The 18,525-nt window shown below is 43.8% G+C and overlaps 1 protein-coding gene across 4 annotated transcripts in view; it reads right to left on the reverse strand.

The window, feature by feature from the left end:
- Positions 1-383: 383 nt before the first annotated feature.
- DOCK4 (dedicator of cytokinesis 4) overlaps positions 384-18,525 on the reverse strand; it is a 412,699-nt gene continuing 394,557 nt past the window's right edge. The window contains exons 45-53 of one of the 4 annotated variants that reach the window (XM_034670756.1): positions 15,538-15,657; positions 15,085-15,206; positions 14,692-14,758; positions 13,507-13,588; positions 13,245-13,354; positions 10,911-10,983; positions 9,099-9,212; positions 6,174-6,235; positions 384-2,982 (exon numbers count right to left, since the gene is read on the reverse strand). In XM_034670756.1, coding sequence (XP_034526647.1) covers positions 2,557-2,982; positions 6,174-6,235; positions 9,099-9,212; positions 10,911-10,983; positions 13,245-13,354; positions 13,507-13,588; positions 14,692-14,758; positions 15,085-15,206; positions 15,538-15,657 — 1,176 coding nt within the window. In that variant the 3' untranslated portion in view covers positions 384-2,556. Of the gene's footprint in view, positions 2,983-6,173; positions 6,236-9,098; positions 9,213-10,910; positions 10,984-13,244; positions 13,355-13,506; positions 13,589-14,637; positions 14,759-15,084; positions 15,207-15,537; positions 15,658-18,525 lie in introns of all 4 variants that reach the window. The other 3 variants (XM_034670743.1, XM_034670751.1, XM_034670760.1) reach the window with 3 other exon arrangements.

The following is an 18,525-nucleotide window of genomic DNA, read 5'->3' on the forward strand; positions in this document are numbered from 1 at the left end:
TGGATTCAGGACCCCAAGACCATGACCTGAGCCAAAAACCAAGAGTTGGACAATCAACCCAACTGACTGAGCCACCCAGGCACCCCGATGGCTTGACTTTTTAAAATGGCTCTGGTTAGGTTAACAGTCTACCACCCAGGTAAATCTTACTTCTCTATGGTTGTAACCAATACCATTTTATCTTTTCAGCTTTTTTTCTCTAAGGCATAAATAAGCTTTGTTGGGAGAAGTGCTATCAACCAAGGTAAGACAACACCAAGACAGGATCTATCAACAAAGGAGTCTAACAGTTTCACTAGGATATGACCAAGAGATTCACAGAGCTTCTGTTTCAGGTAAAGATACACTGATTACAGGAATAAAGACAGTTATATTAAGATTAATCAGGTAATTTTATTAAATATTTACCATTCAGCAGCAACCAACATGAACATCTGAGCTAAGAGAATCTTTTAAAATGTTCTGCTATATAGCTGCTTCAGAAATACACACACATGATAAATTGAACTGTTCATAGCCAAAAAACTTTTTTAAAAAAAATGGCTTCAAGAGCAAATAACACTGATTTACACAGTGCCCAAGCACTAGGCAGCAGTCTATTAAATTACAAAGGAAAAGGAAATCAAAGAAGCTTTGTTACCTTATGCATGTCAACTTATTTAAATGGAAGGCTTTACTTCTTTAAAGCAACAGGAATATGGAGCTTCCTATGTGTATGTTGTGTGTATATATTTCTAAGAATGCGATTACAAACACAAAGTGTTATCATCAAAAGCAAAAGCTAGTTCCAGAAATTTCCGACTGCAAAACTTGCAAGATACAAAGCTAAAATTCATATGTTCCTTTTCTCAATAATGAATACTTCCACTAAACATAAATATTTTAACATATATTAATTTTTCTGACATTCAAAATTGTAAAGTCAATATGGCAGAATTATTGTTAAAAGCACATATGTACAAATATTCTTTTTCCATACATAAAGTATTTGGCATAATTATAACAATCATACTGCATCCACAACTGTTTGCTTTCATTTTTACTTTTTTTTTTTTTACACATAATGGTATCTCTTATTAAAATTAACCAGTTATGTACAAAAATACTTGAACATTTATTATAGAAAACCTCTATAACCAGCCTCAACAGCATATACCTGCTGAATGGTTTCATTAAGAGAATATAAAAAAGTGGTCACTGCCTTCCAGGTAAGCTATCAACAAAAACAAACACGGTTAAACTAAAATGAGCTTCCCAACAAAAGAGGGAAAATATTTAACGGTATGATTTAAAATACAGTTCATATTTATTGTCAATTGAGTGTTATAAACAGTCAGTAAAAGAAAAAAACAAAGATACAAAATACATTACTACATACAAGGTGCTTTTTTCACACTCCTGCAACTGTGGCGTTAGCATCCTTACCTAGGTCTGAGATGCTGGGTGGCAATACTCAGGCCAGAGGGGTCTACGGCCATCTCACCCTTCAAAAAACAGGATCAGCTCAGAAGACAAGCTCCGGTAGGAGCTTGGAGAATTGTGAAGAATTTTCTATTTGGTGCAGAATTGAAAGTTAATGCCCTTACCTCTTCAAAGTCCTTTTGCCATTTAATCATGCTAATGTATTTTCTCTAAGGTTTTTTCCTTCATTTTACGCTGATTTAATACTGTCCTGTATTGATTCCTGAATTCTTGTTAATGGGACACATTAATTCGTGCCTATTTAACACGTGAACATCTGCTCTTCTTCAATGACAAATGCTGCAGAGGAAACTACCAAGTACAGAAGCACCAGATTCAAGTAAACATTTCTCCCAGGGTCTTTTGCTTAATCTAGCCGCTTGGAACTCTGAAAGTAAATTGCACCTTGAAAAGAAATACAGTAGATACCATGATGTCAGGGTACTAAAGGATTTACCAACAGATTCACAAAGTAGAGTTTTAAAGTAGACAGTGGTCAAATGTCAAAAGCAACCTTAAAGAATTATTTTGTGTCAAGAACAAAATAACTTGCAGTCCTACTCCTTGCAACCCCTTAAGTATATTGTCTAAGTAGCCTGCTTTACCTCGTAATTCTGTTGATGTGCACTGATCAGTCTGTTCATGAAGCGAGCCAGTAATCTCCCCTTATTTACAGAAGTCTTCTAAAGTAAGGACCATTGTGTTAGGATGTGCATTGACTTAGTAAGCTTTCTCGGAGTATCAAGTATTCAGTAAAAAGTATACAACAACCATCACGTGCCGTATTGTTGGACAATATCCTATTGGTTTTAAGATGAAACTATATAAAAAAGATGAACGTAAAAAGATACAAAAGAAGTCTTCAACACTATTTACCACTTTCAAACGAGAGACGTTGTAAGGAAAGTCAGCCATACTTCATGTAACATCTGGCGCTTGAGATCAATAACTAACTTTTAATATTGTGCAACATATTAATAAGCAAGTTTTAATTCCATTCATTGAAAGACAAATCTGAGTAAGTTATTAAAGTGCCTACGCTAAATGTCTTCTCGTCACACTGTCTATTCTCTTGTAAACGGCCAGGACTCGGACTCATAACTGCGAGACTTTGCGGGGCAGGGGCCGGGGCCGCGGGCCGGGCTCAGTCCTCCGGGTCCCGTTCTCCAGGTGGCCGGGCCGCGCCGCCAGCGGCTTGGGGGGCAGCGCGGGCGGCTCGGCCGTGACCGGGATGGAGAGGCTGTGAGGTAGCGGCACGGGCCGCCGCAGAGTCCGCTCGTACACGCTGTAGGGCGGCGGCGTCTTGCTCTCCTTGCGCCCCGGCTCCTCCGGCCCGCCGTAGCTCGGCCCCGGCGCCGACTGTTCGTTCACCTGATTCTCGAAGCCTGAGGTTTCCGAGGTGCTACACCGGCTGAGAGAAGAAATCCCACTGCTGTAGCTGCCCGACAGGACGGGGGAGTTGGAGATCAGGCCTGGCGAGTGGTACTCCACCGGAGACGGGGTGAAAGACTGCACAGAGCCCTGCTTGCAGGGAAGGGGGAGGAGAGAAAGACCGGAGGGGGAGACAGGGCAGAGTCATCAACACAGTCCCAGGCTGCTCTGACCCTCCCAGACCCATGAACTCAAGCCCTCATCCCCCGTGCTCGGAATGGGACCGTTGTGGACACAGAGCCTTGAAAGAGGGGGGGTATCTTAAAAGGAGGCTTTCTGGGTGGGCCCTCATGCGATCTGACCTTTGTCCTTACAGGAAGAAATGTGGCACAGAGGTGCGTGCACACAGGGCAAAGATGGTGTTAAGGCAGAGGGAGAGGAGGCCATCTGCAAGCCAAGGAGAGGGGCTGCGGGAGAAACCGGGTCTGCAGACACCTTGTTTTTGGATCCTGCAGCCTCCAGAACTGTGAGAAAATCCATTTCCGTTGTTGAAGCTGCCCAGACTGTGGTGCTGGCTTATGGCAGCCCTGCTGCTGGACTAATGCAAACACCCAGCCTCAGATGGCAGGCGGTGGCATTCTCCGCAAACAGCAAGCCTGACCTCCGGCATGCACCTGCCACTCACTCCGTTCAACTCACTGACCATTTGACTTTTTATTTCCAGGACAGAAAGAGGCTAAAAGTAATCAGGAAGAACATTCAGAGGTATATAATTAGTCCCATCATTTGAAAGGCGGGAAGTGGCAGAAACAACACCAGAAAGCTTTGGGAGTGCCATTTTCCTCTTCTAGGTCAGCGAGGCTGGGCTCAGAATGGAGGGCAGGCGCCAGGGCTGTCTGACGGGGGGGGGGGGGTGGGCCCCCCACCAAAGACCTCAGGAGGAGGAGTGAGGCATCTGAGGCTTGCACTTCAGTTCTCTCCCATTGCACATCTGTGAGCTGCAGAAGCGGTACAAAGGCAGCTCTCGGGCTCTAGACTGAAGTGGGATCTGTTTCATCCGGCATGTTTTTAAAAAACCTGATGTGGTTACTAATTTTCTAAAATAAGATTTCTCATAAAACCCCAGAGTTTTGGCATTTGATAAGAAATTAGAAGTTCTAGCAACAATGGCTTGCTTTCTCCTCATGGAGATCTTTTGAACCTGAGGAGGGGCTTCCCCTAGAGATGGGCATGAATTCTTCAGTTTACTATAGTCTTCACATTGTGTTCTATCAGCTTCCTTCGCTCGTGTATGTTAGCTCTCTACTCTGCGGGCATCTGAATTTGCTACTTCCCTAACTGGTGTCCTATGGAAAAGTGATGCTCTGTGAGAGGAGGGTTCTGGGAAATGCTGCATACTATGTACTCTTTGAGGGCATTCAAAGCATAGTAGCCTGTTAAAGTCGTACAATCAAAAAAATGAAAGGACGTTGCAGCCCAGGGTTTTCTAAACTTATCTGACCACAGACTGTTTTTTCTTTTATCATGTCATGGCCTATAAAACTACCTTCTATGGAAAACATTTTGTGAAAGGTTATCGTAGAGTGACTCTACCTTGGTCTCTTTTTTTTAAATAAAATAGTGCTGGAGACAAATTCATTTAGCAGGAGCCTAAAATTCAGCGTTGCCAATTAAGAGATCCAAATTCACTGCTGTTCACTGTCAACAATTACCCGGCAAGCTTAAAATAAGGCAGGTAAGCTCAGTCTTCCCCACAAGATTAACTCCATCATTTAACTGCTGAAAAGACTAAGTTAAGGCAACAAACTGCATTCTAGTCATAGCAAAGCTGGTAACTTGGTAGCAGTGTGCCCTCTAATGTAACACAGGAGTCATAACAGAAATAGTCCGTTCATTTTCTCTCCAAACCCCATTTGTGTAGATACGGCTACAGAGCTACCCTGACCAGCTCTGCAGAGAGAAAGTCTACACCAACTTGCTAAATGGGGCTGTTTGATAGCTACTTGAATATTTTCATCCCTTCCGTTCTTTTTACAGAATCAATCTCTAAGACTTGCCGTCTTATTACTACTCTGCAAAATCAAGTTGGGAAATGCAGATGTTAATTGCACAGCAATATGTGGGAGCTCCTTGCGAGTAAGGCTAAATGCAAGACATGGAAACATCATGTTGCTTCCTTTCCCATCACTTCAACGTGACAGTCTGTGGCTTCCAGAGCAAATGCAGTCACGTGTACGTTATGATTAACAGCTGCATTGCAGAATGACAAAAAAAACTAGCAAATAATTTGCACTCTCCAGCAAATTTCTACATCAGAAACGTTGGCAATGCAAATGAAATCACACTTCTTTGCAATTTTCTCCATTTTTGGGCTTTTGTTGTCCAGATTCTCAGTTTCTATCAGCAACTATCCTTAGCAACACAGATGCATTGGATCACGACCTTCCCCTATGTGTTTTTAGAAGCTAATTTGTCTTTTTCTTTCACATTAGCTAGAAATACCTCCTCAACAAAAAGGACACGGAGCATGTAAGTCCTCAGTCACTCAGATACAAAATCATTCTTTTAACACTCACTTCAACCCTATATTTGCCTCTGGTGCAGCAGCTCTGAACACCATGTCTAGAAGTATTGACAATCCTTGCAGCCAGCCTGATTCAATTTGGATAGAGACTAAATATTATTCTTTACCTTCATGAGGGATTTTGTATGTTTAGAGATGTTAAATAGCCTACATTTACCCATCAATTTAAATGTCTCACCTTTAAAGCCTTTTCAATTTGTTTCCTAGAAATTTTTTTATTCATTTTACTGTCTTGTTTTTCATGATCAAGTATATATCTCTAACATAAATGAAAATGTTGGTATAAAACATTAAAGGAGAAAAAGTTGAGCTTGACTTTGTCAAATGGTTGAGGCTGCCAGAAGCAAAAAGGCACGGGAGACCATTTACTAGGCTTGATAAGTGAGTTTTTCAATTTTTCTTTTTTTTCTTTTTTTAATGTCTCCGAGAGACCAGACTGAACACATCCTAGGAAATACAGTGGGACCATATTTCTTTCCTAATTCAGTGTCTACAAAGATTCTAGTCCATACATTTTCATTGCCACTATTTGGGGAATGAGGCTAATAAGCTGAACACGGATGGCTCCACTGATGGAGGCGACTCCCTGAAAGGAAAGCCTAGTGTTTTCTTACCAATCTTTCTCCATCCCTTCTTTAGATGTTCTTTGCCTGGTCTGTACCTATGAAAGCAGTTCAGTGATATACCAGAGATGAATTGTAAGGAAAGAAGGAATGTGGGGCCAGTCTCTAGCTGAAGTCTAAATATGAGTCTGTACCTTCAACGGAGATCTCCCAGCAGGTGAGGGGGACACTGATGTTGTATGTCTTGCTGGTGAAGCTGTAAACAGAGAGGAATGCTTTGAATTAAGAAAAACCAGAAGGTTCACTGTGTATAAACCCATACAGATGGTCCAGTGCCTAAAGACCTCCTAGGCAAGGGGGGACGGGGAGAAACTAAATGATGCCTGTCCCAAACAGACTCCTCACCAAGGACGGCAGCACCAAGACATGGGAGAGAATTAGTGAAAAGTCACCAGTGCATACATGACGCTATAAAGAAGTGACAGGGACTTGAACTGGTCCCATGTCCCATTTCCCAGAAGTCCAGATGTTTTTCCATTGCCTGATCTGTTTCAAAAGGTGCTTTTAGGTGTGAGGTGCCAGGAAGAAGGCTTTGGAAAATAGCTGCTGACTCTGGTCTGAGCAGCAGTGGGGAGACCCACGCCATCTAGGCAGGTGAGAAGGGGTCCATGAGCATAAATTTACACTAGCCCAACCCCTCTTCACATCCCAATGCTCCCGAAATAGAAAATCCTTGGCCATGTCCAAACAAGTGAGAAGTGTTCCATTTCTCCCTCTTATGCTTGTACTCAGGTCTTCCCTTTGTCCCTGGGGGGTGAGGGGGGGGTTGTGGTGCTCTATGGATTTCATCATCATGGCAAAGAAGTGCTGTTTCTCCCCCTGGGTTTTCGAGCCCTACAGCTGGGATGCAGCACGTGACAGCACTGCTCTGTGTGCTCGGAGGTCCAGCCCCTGAAACACAAGCACGCACACGGAAAGCTGCCGTGACACAGTCAACACGTGAGGGTAAGCCCGATGTCCCAATTCCACCTACAGAGGTTTCACTGAGTTCAGGGTTTGTTGCTCTGTGATCAGCTGCCCTTGTCCCGGCTGCCAAAGGGAGGTTTGCAACTCTAAGAAAACTAGAGAGAGGCTGAAGGAGATAAAGACAGACAGTTACGGATCTCCCGACAGTGACCACAGATGACGACGTGAGGACAGACCAGGAGAGCAATCAGTGCAGAAGGGAGGGCAGCCCTGCCCGCTGAAACTGGGAGAGGCGAGGTCACCCGCGTGCTCTGGGTGCTGGGGCCCCGGGGGGAGTGGCCCTTTGTGGCCCTGTGGGTGTGCGGCCTCTGCCTTGAGCTCGAGCAGCACCAGCCACGTTCAAACTCCACTGTTAGCTCTAGCCTGTCGGGTGCGGGGGTGGATGCTTCCTGGGAACCGCACTCGTGCCACCGCTGTGTGTGGCGGAAGGGAAGTTTCACTGCAGCTCAGGCTCCTCTTCTTCCTGACTCAGGCATTCCGTGACCCCACCACTGTGGACTCCGTGGCAGCCCTTGCAGCCACAGCTTGTCCACAGAGATGTTTCTCTAGAAAGGCATTCTCCCCCAGAGACCTAAAAGAGTGCCAACAGTATCCTTGACTCCAAGTCTGACCGGGCCTAGGATCTTAACGACCATCAGTATCACTGTTCCTCTGAAAATGCTTTTCAAGTTTCTGACATTTGTGATACAACCAGTTTAAACTGGAGACTTATTAAGTATATGTACAGAATGAATAAGATACAGATTACTTGGTTGACGAATTTTAACTGTCTCGGGCCACAGTGGTATTCTGATGCGGGTTATCAAGGAAGCCTAGTTATTTCTTGTTCTGTTGAAAAATCTCACATGCTTTTCAAAACCTATTGGTGACTTTAAGCTTTGGCAAGCATAGAAAAACTGGGTAGCACACAGTTTAAAAAAAAAAAAAAGTCAGTAAAAAAAGATGAGATGCTAAAATACAGCAAATGAAACCTGAATGAGCAACCCAGAAAAATCCGTGAAGAAAATGATGTCGTATTTTCTCTTGCCCTTAGGCCAGTTATATTTGTAAAGCTCCCAAACTATTCTAGATGTGTGCAAATGTTGAAAAGACTTTCCCCATTACCAAGATAGGCAGGGTCAGCAGAACAGGTCTTAAAGACTATACCATACCAAGGTCACCAAGCACATGGCATATTCAGGTGGAAAGGGGGTCTGTTATAGCTATAAACTCATAAAGAAAATTTAAGAATTTTCAGTGGTTCTCGAAATCTAGAAAGTTTTGGTAAAATACCAACTCGAGGGCCTTACCCTGGAAATGGTGATCTTCTGATTCAGCAGGTGTAAGAATTTGCTTCTCACATATCCTCAATCAACCCCTGGAGAAATTTTTTTTTTTTTTTAAGATTTATTTATTTAGAGAGCATGTGTGCAAGTGGGGGGGGAGGGACACAGGGATGGGGAAACAATCTCAAGCAGACTGCCCACTAAGCGCAGAGCCCTATGCAGTATGATGTGGGCCTCGATCCCATGACCCTGAGATCATGACCTGAGCCAAAATCAAATAGTTGGACTCTTAACCGACTGAGCCACCCAGACACCCTGAGAAATTTCACTCACTCTTGAATACAGACCTCTCCTCGCAAGGGATAGCAATGGACGTGAGATTAGTTGTCCCCCACAAGCCTATCAAAGTCATAGATAGTCAATTCCTATGTCGGGGCCACGTGAAACCCTGGCCTCAGACCCGAGTAAGAGTGAAGTGGGTAAGTTAGCAGAGGTTGATAAGAATGAGGGAGTTCAAGCAAAGGACAGAGAAAATACTAATGGCTTAGCATAGGTTAGGGTATTTCCCTCCCCAAGTTTTAAGGATGGTGCCTAGCAGGAGAACATGCTACGAAATCTGTCTGTGGAGTTTAAAAGGAACGGAGTACTGTCTGACTTAGTGTAGTTAGAAGTTCAAGAGAGAGGGAAAACACTGTAAATGAATTAAGCTACTAAGGTTTTTACCTTAGACACCAAACGCCTACCTTTCTCTGAGGAATTCACGACAAGCTGGAGTAGTCATAAAAGTTATTTTATAAAAGTGATTGTTCAAATGCTTCAAATACCCACCAGTTTGTGTGGGTCTTGGAGGGACAGGGGGAGAGATAATTTTCCCACTATCCGACATGTTCTTGGCTTCTTTCCCACTGTCCAGGCTCCAGCTGCTAGGGGTGGGATTCACAGCTGGAAGGGAATAACACAGCTAAAAACACACGGTCCACTTTGCCCTTCGAACACTTGAGATCTTAGAAGAAAGTCAAAATTATCCAGAATGAAAAAAACAACTGGATTTAAAAGAAACACAAAAAACCCCCAAGAAACCTCCTAAATACTAAACCTTTAATTCTACCTCACAGTTATAGTTGACATTTAATTGGGTGCTAGCCTGTCTATTTCCCCTCATGCAAACAGAACTACAGGTCTCTACACTAGATGGCAGAATCCTGTTGAAAATTACCAATGTGTCTAGATGCTGGATAACAGATGGAGGATGTAGTCACTAAAGTATTTTAAAACTCAGTTTTTAGTGGAAACTTCTGGACAAGTGGCACTCCAAAAGGGGGAAGGCAGTGACAGCCTAATATTTCAACGACCTGGCAGGACAATCACGCCACACCATCCTGTTGGGAAAAGGACCCTTGTTCCTGAAATCAATGGATGATGCTGAGGTATGTCCTTAAAAAGAGTAATTTGGAATGCTGACAGTATCATTCCTTTTTTGTAATTTGTCTGTTCCATGCTTCAGTAAGATGCAGAAATATGGAACAACCCTGTTAGGAGCAAGGGCAAGACACGCAAGATTATAAATAGCCGCTAGGAAATCAGGTTTCCAAAAGCAGGTCCTCAGCTGTCTGGTGGCTCGCTCCCTGTCAGACACCGCCATCTGATGGACACAGCTAGGATTGCAACATCGTACTCGAAATAACCATATTAACTTCAGGGGATGGAATCACCACTCTTAAAACGATTTTTCTCAGGTCGTTTTAAATTGGCTTTGTGGTATTCTTTGGTAGAAGGGCTGAGAAAAATACTAAGTTCTTCAGGCAAAGATTAGAATGCAACGTGTAACATTCAAGCAAAATTTATGTTTTAAAATCATTTCGGCTACCATCTCCCTAATTTCAGTCTCCCAGGGAAAGTGTGCATGTTAATCTACCCGTGTAGTCGATGACAATACAGTTTAGTTCTTAATGAGGACAATTAAAGTGCACTTTACGGAAACATTTCATTAGTGGCTCGATTCACTGGCTTACGGGACCTCTCGGATTTTCAAGGCTTGACCCTGAGCGAGGCCCCCCCACTCGCACGGTGGAGGGAGTCACATTGGATCTGCTCTTCCTCTCCTGCTGTGTTGCACAGACCGATGCTAAATGGCTATTAACTGCTATGTGTGTGTTTCTCATTTTCTGTGTGACCTTGAGGCAGGGCACACTCCATTATGCACTGGATTGCAATTCTTAAATAGTATCTGAGTCACCACAAACAGATGAACTGGCAGAACGAGCTTTGTAAGGGAGACAAAGGGTGGGATCAGGGAATCCATCTGAGAAGATGCTATCTTCACTGTGCTGGACAAGTAGTCTCCTCAGCAGTATGTCTCGGGGAGCATGGACATTGCCTTGGTGACCAGACCCCAAAGGCATGGAACCGAGGAGTTCCTAACTTGCTCCGATTCTGCTGTTCAATTCTACAAGAAAACAGTTTTGAAAGAACGCAACACGAACGACTGTCTTTCACGAATCCCGTAAAGGGAAAATTAGTCCCTATCACGAGGGTCAGGAGATCTGCCTTCCACATAGACACATGATAGACTGGAGAAAACGAGGACAAAACAAACTCTTACACCTGCGGGATCGATGAAGAGACTGGCTTGATACCCACCTTTCTCAGGTGCAGAAAGATTTGGGTCACTGCGTGGCAAGGCCCCTTCTCCAATATGATTAAACAGCAGCCTCTGCAAAGGTAGACGAGTCTGTTTTTATGATGCAACATGTTGTCATGTGAGACCTTCTAGAAAATGAGATGATTGTCTCATTACTGAAACTTTTTGTTCAAAATAATTTTTATATGGTACGTGATGAGCCTGGGAACCAAGAATTCAATCATATTTAAGGAAAAAAGGGGAGAAGAGTCTTACATTTAAGAAGTTTATATTAGATTTCAAATGTAAATGGTGATTAAGTTTTCATAATAAAATGGAGGGAAAAACAGTAAGGAGCAGTTAAGCTATGGTCCTGTTTATAAATACAAATGCTAGACTGGCCATATGAAACGCAGATAAGTATTAGCTCAAAAAATCTCTAGTGAATAGACATGTTTTCGATCCTAGGTTAAGAACATATGAAATGGACAATATTCTATGATTTTTAACCCACGAAAATGCCAGTTTTACATGGTTCTACCTAATACATTAAAAGAAAAAGTGCAAATCCTTAGAAGTAGATGGACCCTAGCAACGTGTATCACTGGGGTTTTGGCAACTACACACTGCTTCACATTTTACCAAAAGCAGAAAAGGCGGAGGCTAATCAAGGCTTTCAGAGTCCCCCATGCTGGCAACACGCACTCCTGGAGCAGATGGAACAAAGTGTGAAATTCCCTTGCAACATCAAGTGACAAAGGGAAGTAAAACTGGTGAGCTGGTTCAGCCAAACGCACTCAGAATTTCTGCGAGACATCAGTGTTGTGCAGAGGAGGTATCCTGGGGCTTTCGGGAAGATTACACAATCAGCAAAGATAAACCAATCAAGCCACATCCCACTCGCTCTCATCCATTTCCAGATGCAGCTACAGACTTCTGCCAGGGTGGTGTAGAAAAACAGAAAAATTAGCTGGAACATCAGTAAGTATTGTTCTCCGCTCCTGAATTATTCCCAAATCATTGGTAAAACTCAGGGCTACCCCAGAATCTTCATGTTGGAAACCACCCTGCACAACCCCTGAAGAGCCCAGAGGGCCAAGCCCTTGGCCCTGTCCTCACCTGGACTAAGAGGGATGGATGTGGGAAGCAAAGGCAGAAGAAAAATTATTACATTTCCTTACTACCTACAGCCCATTGACAAGTCCTTGAAACAGGCAGAGGGACATTCCTCTAGGACCCAACTGCCTTGATGTTGACACTTTGCTAAGGGCAAAAGGCAATCCTAGCCGCCCCCCCCCACCCAGGATCCTGTAAGCCTACTTTAACATGTAAAAATTCTTTTGGAAACTTCCTTTATTGCTAAACCCCCCAAGATACATGTTGGCAATCATCCCCCAAGCATATGGCCCACCGATATACATCTGAAGGGTCGCATGACTAAGGTTTTATTAGACGGTAATAAATGACCTTTTCCCAACAATAGCTAGTCCCCTCAAGGTCCTGGAAACCTTGCTTCCAAATTCCTTAGAGACTTAAGCTATCCCCCTCCCAACTTGAAAGTATATAATGGGCCACTCTTCATGACCCCAGTGCAGCTCTTTCTGCCCACGGGTCCTGTTCCCGTGCTTTTAATAAAATCACCTTTTTGCACCAAAGACGTCTCAAGAATTCTTTCTTGGCCGTCGGCTTCGAACCCTAATGTCTTTCCTACATCAGGATCACTTCAAAATCAAGTCCAGGCAGGAGCTGAGGACCATGGTCCTTTACTCCTGGGCGGGGGGGGGGGGGGGGCCGACAGGGAAAGCCTGGGTACTCAACTGCTTCTTCCTCAGTGCATTTAAGAATGGCAAAGGTGAATAGAAATTGTCCTTGCACTCCTGGGTACCTCGGAAAGGAATCAACTGAAGCTCTCTCAAACTAGGTAAAGGCCCAGAGAAAGGCTGCTGGACAGATCACGTTTCTTCTCAAGGGTCTTCTGCTAATGGAGAAAGTCGCTTGAAATTCCTGCTACACACACATGCAAACACACACAGACACTCCAACTCATTCACCTAATTACCCTTGTACTGTTTAAATAGCAGCAAATGAACTAGAGAGGCAGGTCAAGGAGGGAAAAAATCGTTTCCCATTTTCCGCTCCACTTTACTGCTCAGCCAACAACCCATGGATCAGGATCAGAAATAGGGCTCCAACAGAAACTGCGAACAACAGGCATGGAACAGAGGTTCACTCTTCACTCAGATCGACTTGTTGTCTAACACAGCCCCTCGGGTTGCCTCTGGCAGGTACAGGGCTTTTCTGCAGAGACAGGTAAGCAGTTCTAGACACTAGTATCTCCGTCCCACTAGGACTACCTGAGAAGGTTCCACAGGTGTTGGATAGATGGCACTGCACGGTCTCTCTCTCGGGGACAGGCAAGAGTTTTCTCTGGAATGTTTGTGTTTGTCAGACAACAAAGGGGAAGCTGGGAAGAGAAGGAAAGGAAGGATCTTCAGGGCGGCTGCTGGACCTGCCCAGAGGCCAAGGCTCATGTGCCGTGGCGGCTGGCCACCGTTCAGGGAGCTGGGGCCACAGCCCCCGGGACACCCTCAGTCAACCCCACACCCTGGCACTGACCTCTGGCACTCGATGGGGCCGAACTTGTCACATTAGGTGAAGCAGAGTGAGTCGAACTCAAGCTTGAGGTAGATGGACTGGGCTGCAAATACAGGAGAGCTGTTAGCATCCACTGCTTAGGGGCTCCAGACAACACTGACATATTGAAAACAAAATCCCTGCCCTTTTCTTTCAAAGTAGCCAAAAAACAAACCAGAACAAAATGAAACAAAAACAAAAAGAAAAAGGCCATTAAGGAAATAGAGAAAAATCTCAGACTGATAAGGAAGCCTGTCTGAATTAGTCAAGAATCCAAGATTTAAAAACAAAATACTCTGAAAAAAAAAAAAAATCTGAGATTTTGACTCCAGCCGAAGGAATACATTCGCGTTGGTTTCCTGGACATACTGGGGCCGAGGAGCAGGCAACAGGGCCCTCGCCGACTAACAGACAAGCAGAAGGACTCCCAGCCTGGGGCACAGAAATAGGGCAATGCTTCTAGAAAGCAGAAAACACACCTTCTTGTTTTCCCCAAAAATGTGCTCAAAGCATGAATTTGGCAATATGTGCTGTGCCCCTTCTCTAAAGACAGTGGTGGGGAAAATTTCAGCTGCTTCTTACTGAATGATTATAAATGCTGTATTAGCAGGGCCTACATAAAATTTTATGTTGCAGTTACACTGACTAATGTCCTTAAAAACTATTTTGTTTCTTCAGCAAAAATTTTATTATGAATATTCTCTGACATGAACAGAAGTAGAGAAATTTATAATGGCCCTCACAACAATGTGTTGTGAAGCAAAAAGGCCACTTAGCAATGCTAGGAGGCGGCTAGTATGTGGTGACAGGCTCCAGGGGTCCCGAACTGAAGAAGCAAATCAGAGGCAGGTTTCAAAGCTAACCCTGCACGATTTGCCCAGGCTTTCCCGTTCGTGCTCATGTCTTCTGAGCGTGGATGGGGGCAGTTTGGGAGAAACCTCTTTGTAGACTCCAGAGACCAACAAAGCAGTAGGAGTGATTAAAGGTTTGTCCTTAACTCAACGTTCTTGCTCGCAGATCTGTTCATTAGCCCAGCAGAGTGAACAGAAACTCTCATGATTGAGACAGAAAAGGAATACACACGACCAGATGATTAAAAAGCCAGTCAAGTACCTGCATGTTAAAGACTTCATCAGAGCTTTCTGATTGCCCTGTAATATTGCTTACTTCAGCAGAAGCTTGTGAGGACAGTGAGGAGGAAGAATATCGGTTGACAGCTGGGTAACTTAATGGGCTGTTTTGGGGGAAAAAAAATGGTCATTAACTCAGTCTCTGAATTGTACTTTATCGCATGCTGGCGTGGTATAAAACCAAAGGAAAAAAAATATACATCCCATTTTGTTGTCTCCTGTTTGCCTCAATATAATCAAATGTTTGAGTTTATTTATTTCTCATGCTGTTGCTGTTTTACCAGTGGCAGATGTCTGCAGCTGCCTTGCGGGTTAATTATTTCATTAAGAAATAGCGTATTTGACAAACTGTGCCATAAAGACTGAGAGAATCATTCCAGATCATCTTGTGGGGATGCCAAATTGTAAGATAATTCAGAATACGCCTTACCTGCGTCTAGGAATTACCCTGGTACCATCTGGGCTCATAGAAGCAGGTGCTGAGTTTCTACACACGCGGGGGCTTCCATTAGGAAAATGGACTGGACTGGCTTGTATACAAGCAGAGAACTCCTAGAGAGGGAATAAAGGAGATATTTTAGACGAGTAATTATAGGGGCAAAATAACTCAGGAGGTATTTTAGCATATTGTTATGAAATCTTTACATAAGGTTATCAAGGTAAGTTTCGATATTAATAAGCTTTCTCACCCTTTTCTGTTTTAATAAAAGTTGAACAGGGCATAACAGAAGATGATGCAAAATTTTAATACTGGAAGACTCCTTGGTAAAATGGTGCAGTTTGGTAGAAAAACCAAAAGATGTCACTATTGGACTTCATCGTCCCTCCAACAAAAAGCACCGGTAGTGGTCAGACTGCCCCCTATGGACACTTGGGCACGTACCTGTATCCCTAAACTTGACTTCATCACAAAGAACTGGTCGACCAGCTTTTTGTGTAGGGGTCTCATATCTTGAGGTACAAACTTCTCGTGCACAGCCAAACCAAATTCCAAAATCTGAGCCTTGATAAAAAGACAAGGAAAAAATCCACATCGATGAGTAACTTCACCAAGCGCCTGCTAAGGGTCGAGCACTGTACCCTGCATTCTGCACGAGTTAGCTAATCCTCTCGACCCCACAGGATAGGAACAATCCTTCATTTAAGGTGAGGCCACTGAGGACCAGAAAGATCCTGCAGGTACTAAAAGACAAATGGGGATTCAAACTTAGGTCTTTCTGATTTTCCCGCTACCCAAAGTTTCTTTTCCATGTATTTCAGATCTGTAATAACAACCCTTTTAAGCAGTTATGTGTCGCTTGACCCCCATCTGCACTTTGCAGGATTGGGCAGGAGCTGCTCCCTGTTAGCGGGGTCAGGCACTTCTCCCCAAGGGATCTCTTCTCTGGATGGCATTCCCTTTTCCACGATACTCTTTTTCTTCCGTCAGGTTCTGCTGTGCCCATCTATCCTCCCCCAGATTTCCAAGATTTTTTGAGGACATGGAGGTAAAATAGGAAAAGGAATTCTATAATAGTTGCTATGCTTTTTGTTTCTTGTTAAAAGCTATTATTCTGGTTTACTTATTATAATGCAATAAGGAGCAGCTCCAATTAAAAAAAAAAAAAAAAGGTTTCCTGTGCCCCAAAAGAGATGAACACAAACATTCAAGTTTCTTTTGTTCTTCAACTATGAATAATGCTTAATTCCTTTGCGTTTCAGCTGTCTTTTACATTTAAAAAATGCTCCCATGCTAAAGTGGTCAAAAGAACACATTTCATGGACTATGAAGAAAGCAAATCACACCATTACCACCATGGTTTTTATCTTTACATCTTGTGAAGATTCAAGATTGAAAGCTCAGGTCAAACAGGACTGAGCCTGGTGGCTTAAGAGTGTCCGGCACTTTCTGTATGAGGCAGGACTGTGGCAGCTCCTACCCACTGCCAGCAGTTTTGTATGAAGATAAAAATACCTTAAACCTCAAGGACACCTTTAAAGGGAGTAGCGAGAGTAGAGTGGATGTCTGAGGCGTAAAGGAAGAGTCTGATGAAGGGAGAAGGGCATGAAGAGTTGACCTCAAGAGTAGGAATCCAGTTTCCATTTTAAACACTCGCTGTAAGGCAAATTTTGTTTTGTCCAAATCACGTTGAAGGTTGGGTTCTCCCAGAAGGAGACTCTGGCATGGATATGAGGCTGTTGACTGCTGAGTCACCTGGCATCACTGTCTGTGTAAGGGAGGAGCAGCAGCAGGACCTGACTACAAAGAAGCCGAGACACATGGCGGTCATGTCAGCCTCTGCCGACACCAGGGGAGTTCTGGGCCTCAAACAGGCTGTCAGACTTGTGCTGTGTTGGGCCCAGATGGCCGGGCTGTATACCTCTCCTCCTTAGTCCCTGGATGCGGGCCATCCAGGAAGGTGGTGATTGTGGGCCAGGCAGCATTCTGCAGCTGAAGGACCTGAGCGCCAAGAATGTCTGTCGACGGCCACCATGCCCATCCGCTGGGGCAACAATTCCTTTCTGGAAGAGCCACTGGGCCAGGGCATCTCCGAGGCGCCCAGGTAGTATCTGAACCACCTCACAGAGGTCCAGCTGAGGACGGTGCCCTCACTAGCCTGCTCCCCTAGTACTACAGTCTCACAGAAATGGTGTGACTTGCCCAAGGTCACGTGGCAGTCACTTGTACTGCCTGTCCTATGATAGAGATCGAAAGGCTCCTGTGTCATGGCTCTTTCCACAAGGCCCTATGAACACAATCAGACAGGATGTGGAAGAAACAAAGGTTCCCGACTTTATTTTTCTTGAGAGCCTTCTTGGCCTTTCAAATTTTAATTTTGGGGAAAAATTTCAGTTAGACCGAATACACCAAGTAAGAGTCCAGCGGTGAGGCAAACCACTCACTAGAGACTGCACTCAGGTTAGACACTGATTTCTGAATATCAACAAAGGCCACAGTCATTCCATAACCCTAAGAACCGGATAACCCAACTTGCTCACTTCTAGCGTCTACCTCACCCACAGGGCCACATCGAGAACTTCACTTATTCTCAATTTCCTAGCAGGTCACCGTCAAGTAACTCCTCTCTCTTTTCCAGAAGCTTCATAACTGACCCTGTTCCAGCCATGGTACCTGTCCATGGCCACTTCTTTCTCCTCAGTATTACGTTCTGTGGATTAAGCCTGCAGAGCTTGGATGAAATCAGATCCAGCCTCATCATTTTCTTACCCAAAAGGGAATGCCTTATTTGTTGATTAATTTGGTATTATCAAGTAGAAGGAAATGCTTTGGTCACATTTTTTTATACGTATTCCATTTTTTATGGGTGTTACATGTCCTTATCCTATTTAACCCAGCCTCTTAAGCATCATGTCTCCTACCTCAGAGGTTTTTAACCCATTTTCAGGCCAAGAGCTATCTACAGGAACACAGCAGACAAGCAACTACTCTAGTTCTTTGTACTTGCTGAAACTAAATAAATAAAGATAAACTATGCTTCTTTGGAGTAGAAAATGATGAGCTTGTATCTCGTTTTGTCCATATCCTATCATCTACAAGCTTAATCTTTGTTTTAAAGCAAAGTCTATTGATTGCCCCTTCCCTATACCACTTATGTAAGAATCTCATTCCTTCACTCATTCATTTATCTATTCATTTATTTTGAGTTGGCCTGAACTTGCGTGAGCCCAAAATTCTGAGTGCAAAGTTGGCATCAAGTCCACAGCAAGTCTTTAGGGAGAGAACATTCAAACATTATTCCAAGAGACTACGTGAAGTTGTCCATTATAAGGGGCTGCCATAATTTACTCATTGTTAAATTTATTTTTGCATCGAAGTCAGAAATAAAAGTAAAAATTAGCAAGTTAGAATACATTACAGATGAATCTATAA

This window comes from Ailuropoda melanoleuca, chromosome 1 (genome assembly GCF_002007445.2).
Source record: "Ailuropoda melanoleuca isolate Jingjing chromosome 1, ASM200744v2, whole genome shotgun sequence".
NCBI classification, from domain to species: Eukaryota; Metazoa; Chordata; class Mammalia; order Carnivora; family Ursidae; genus Ailuropoda; species Ailuropoda melanoleuca.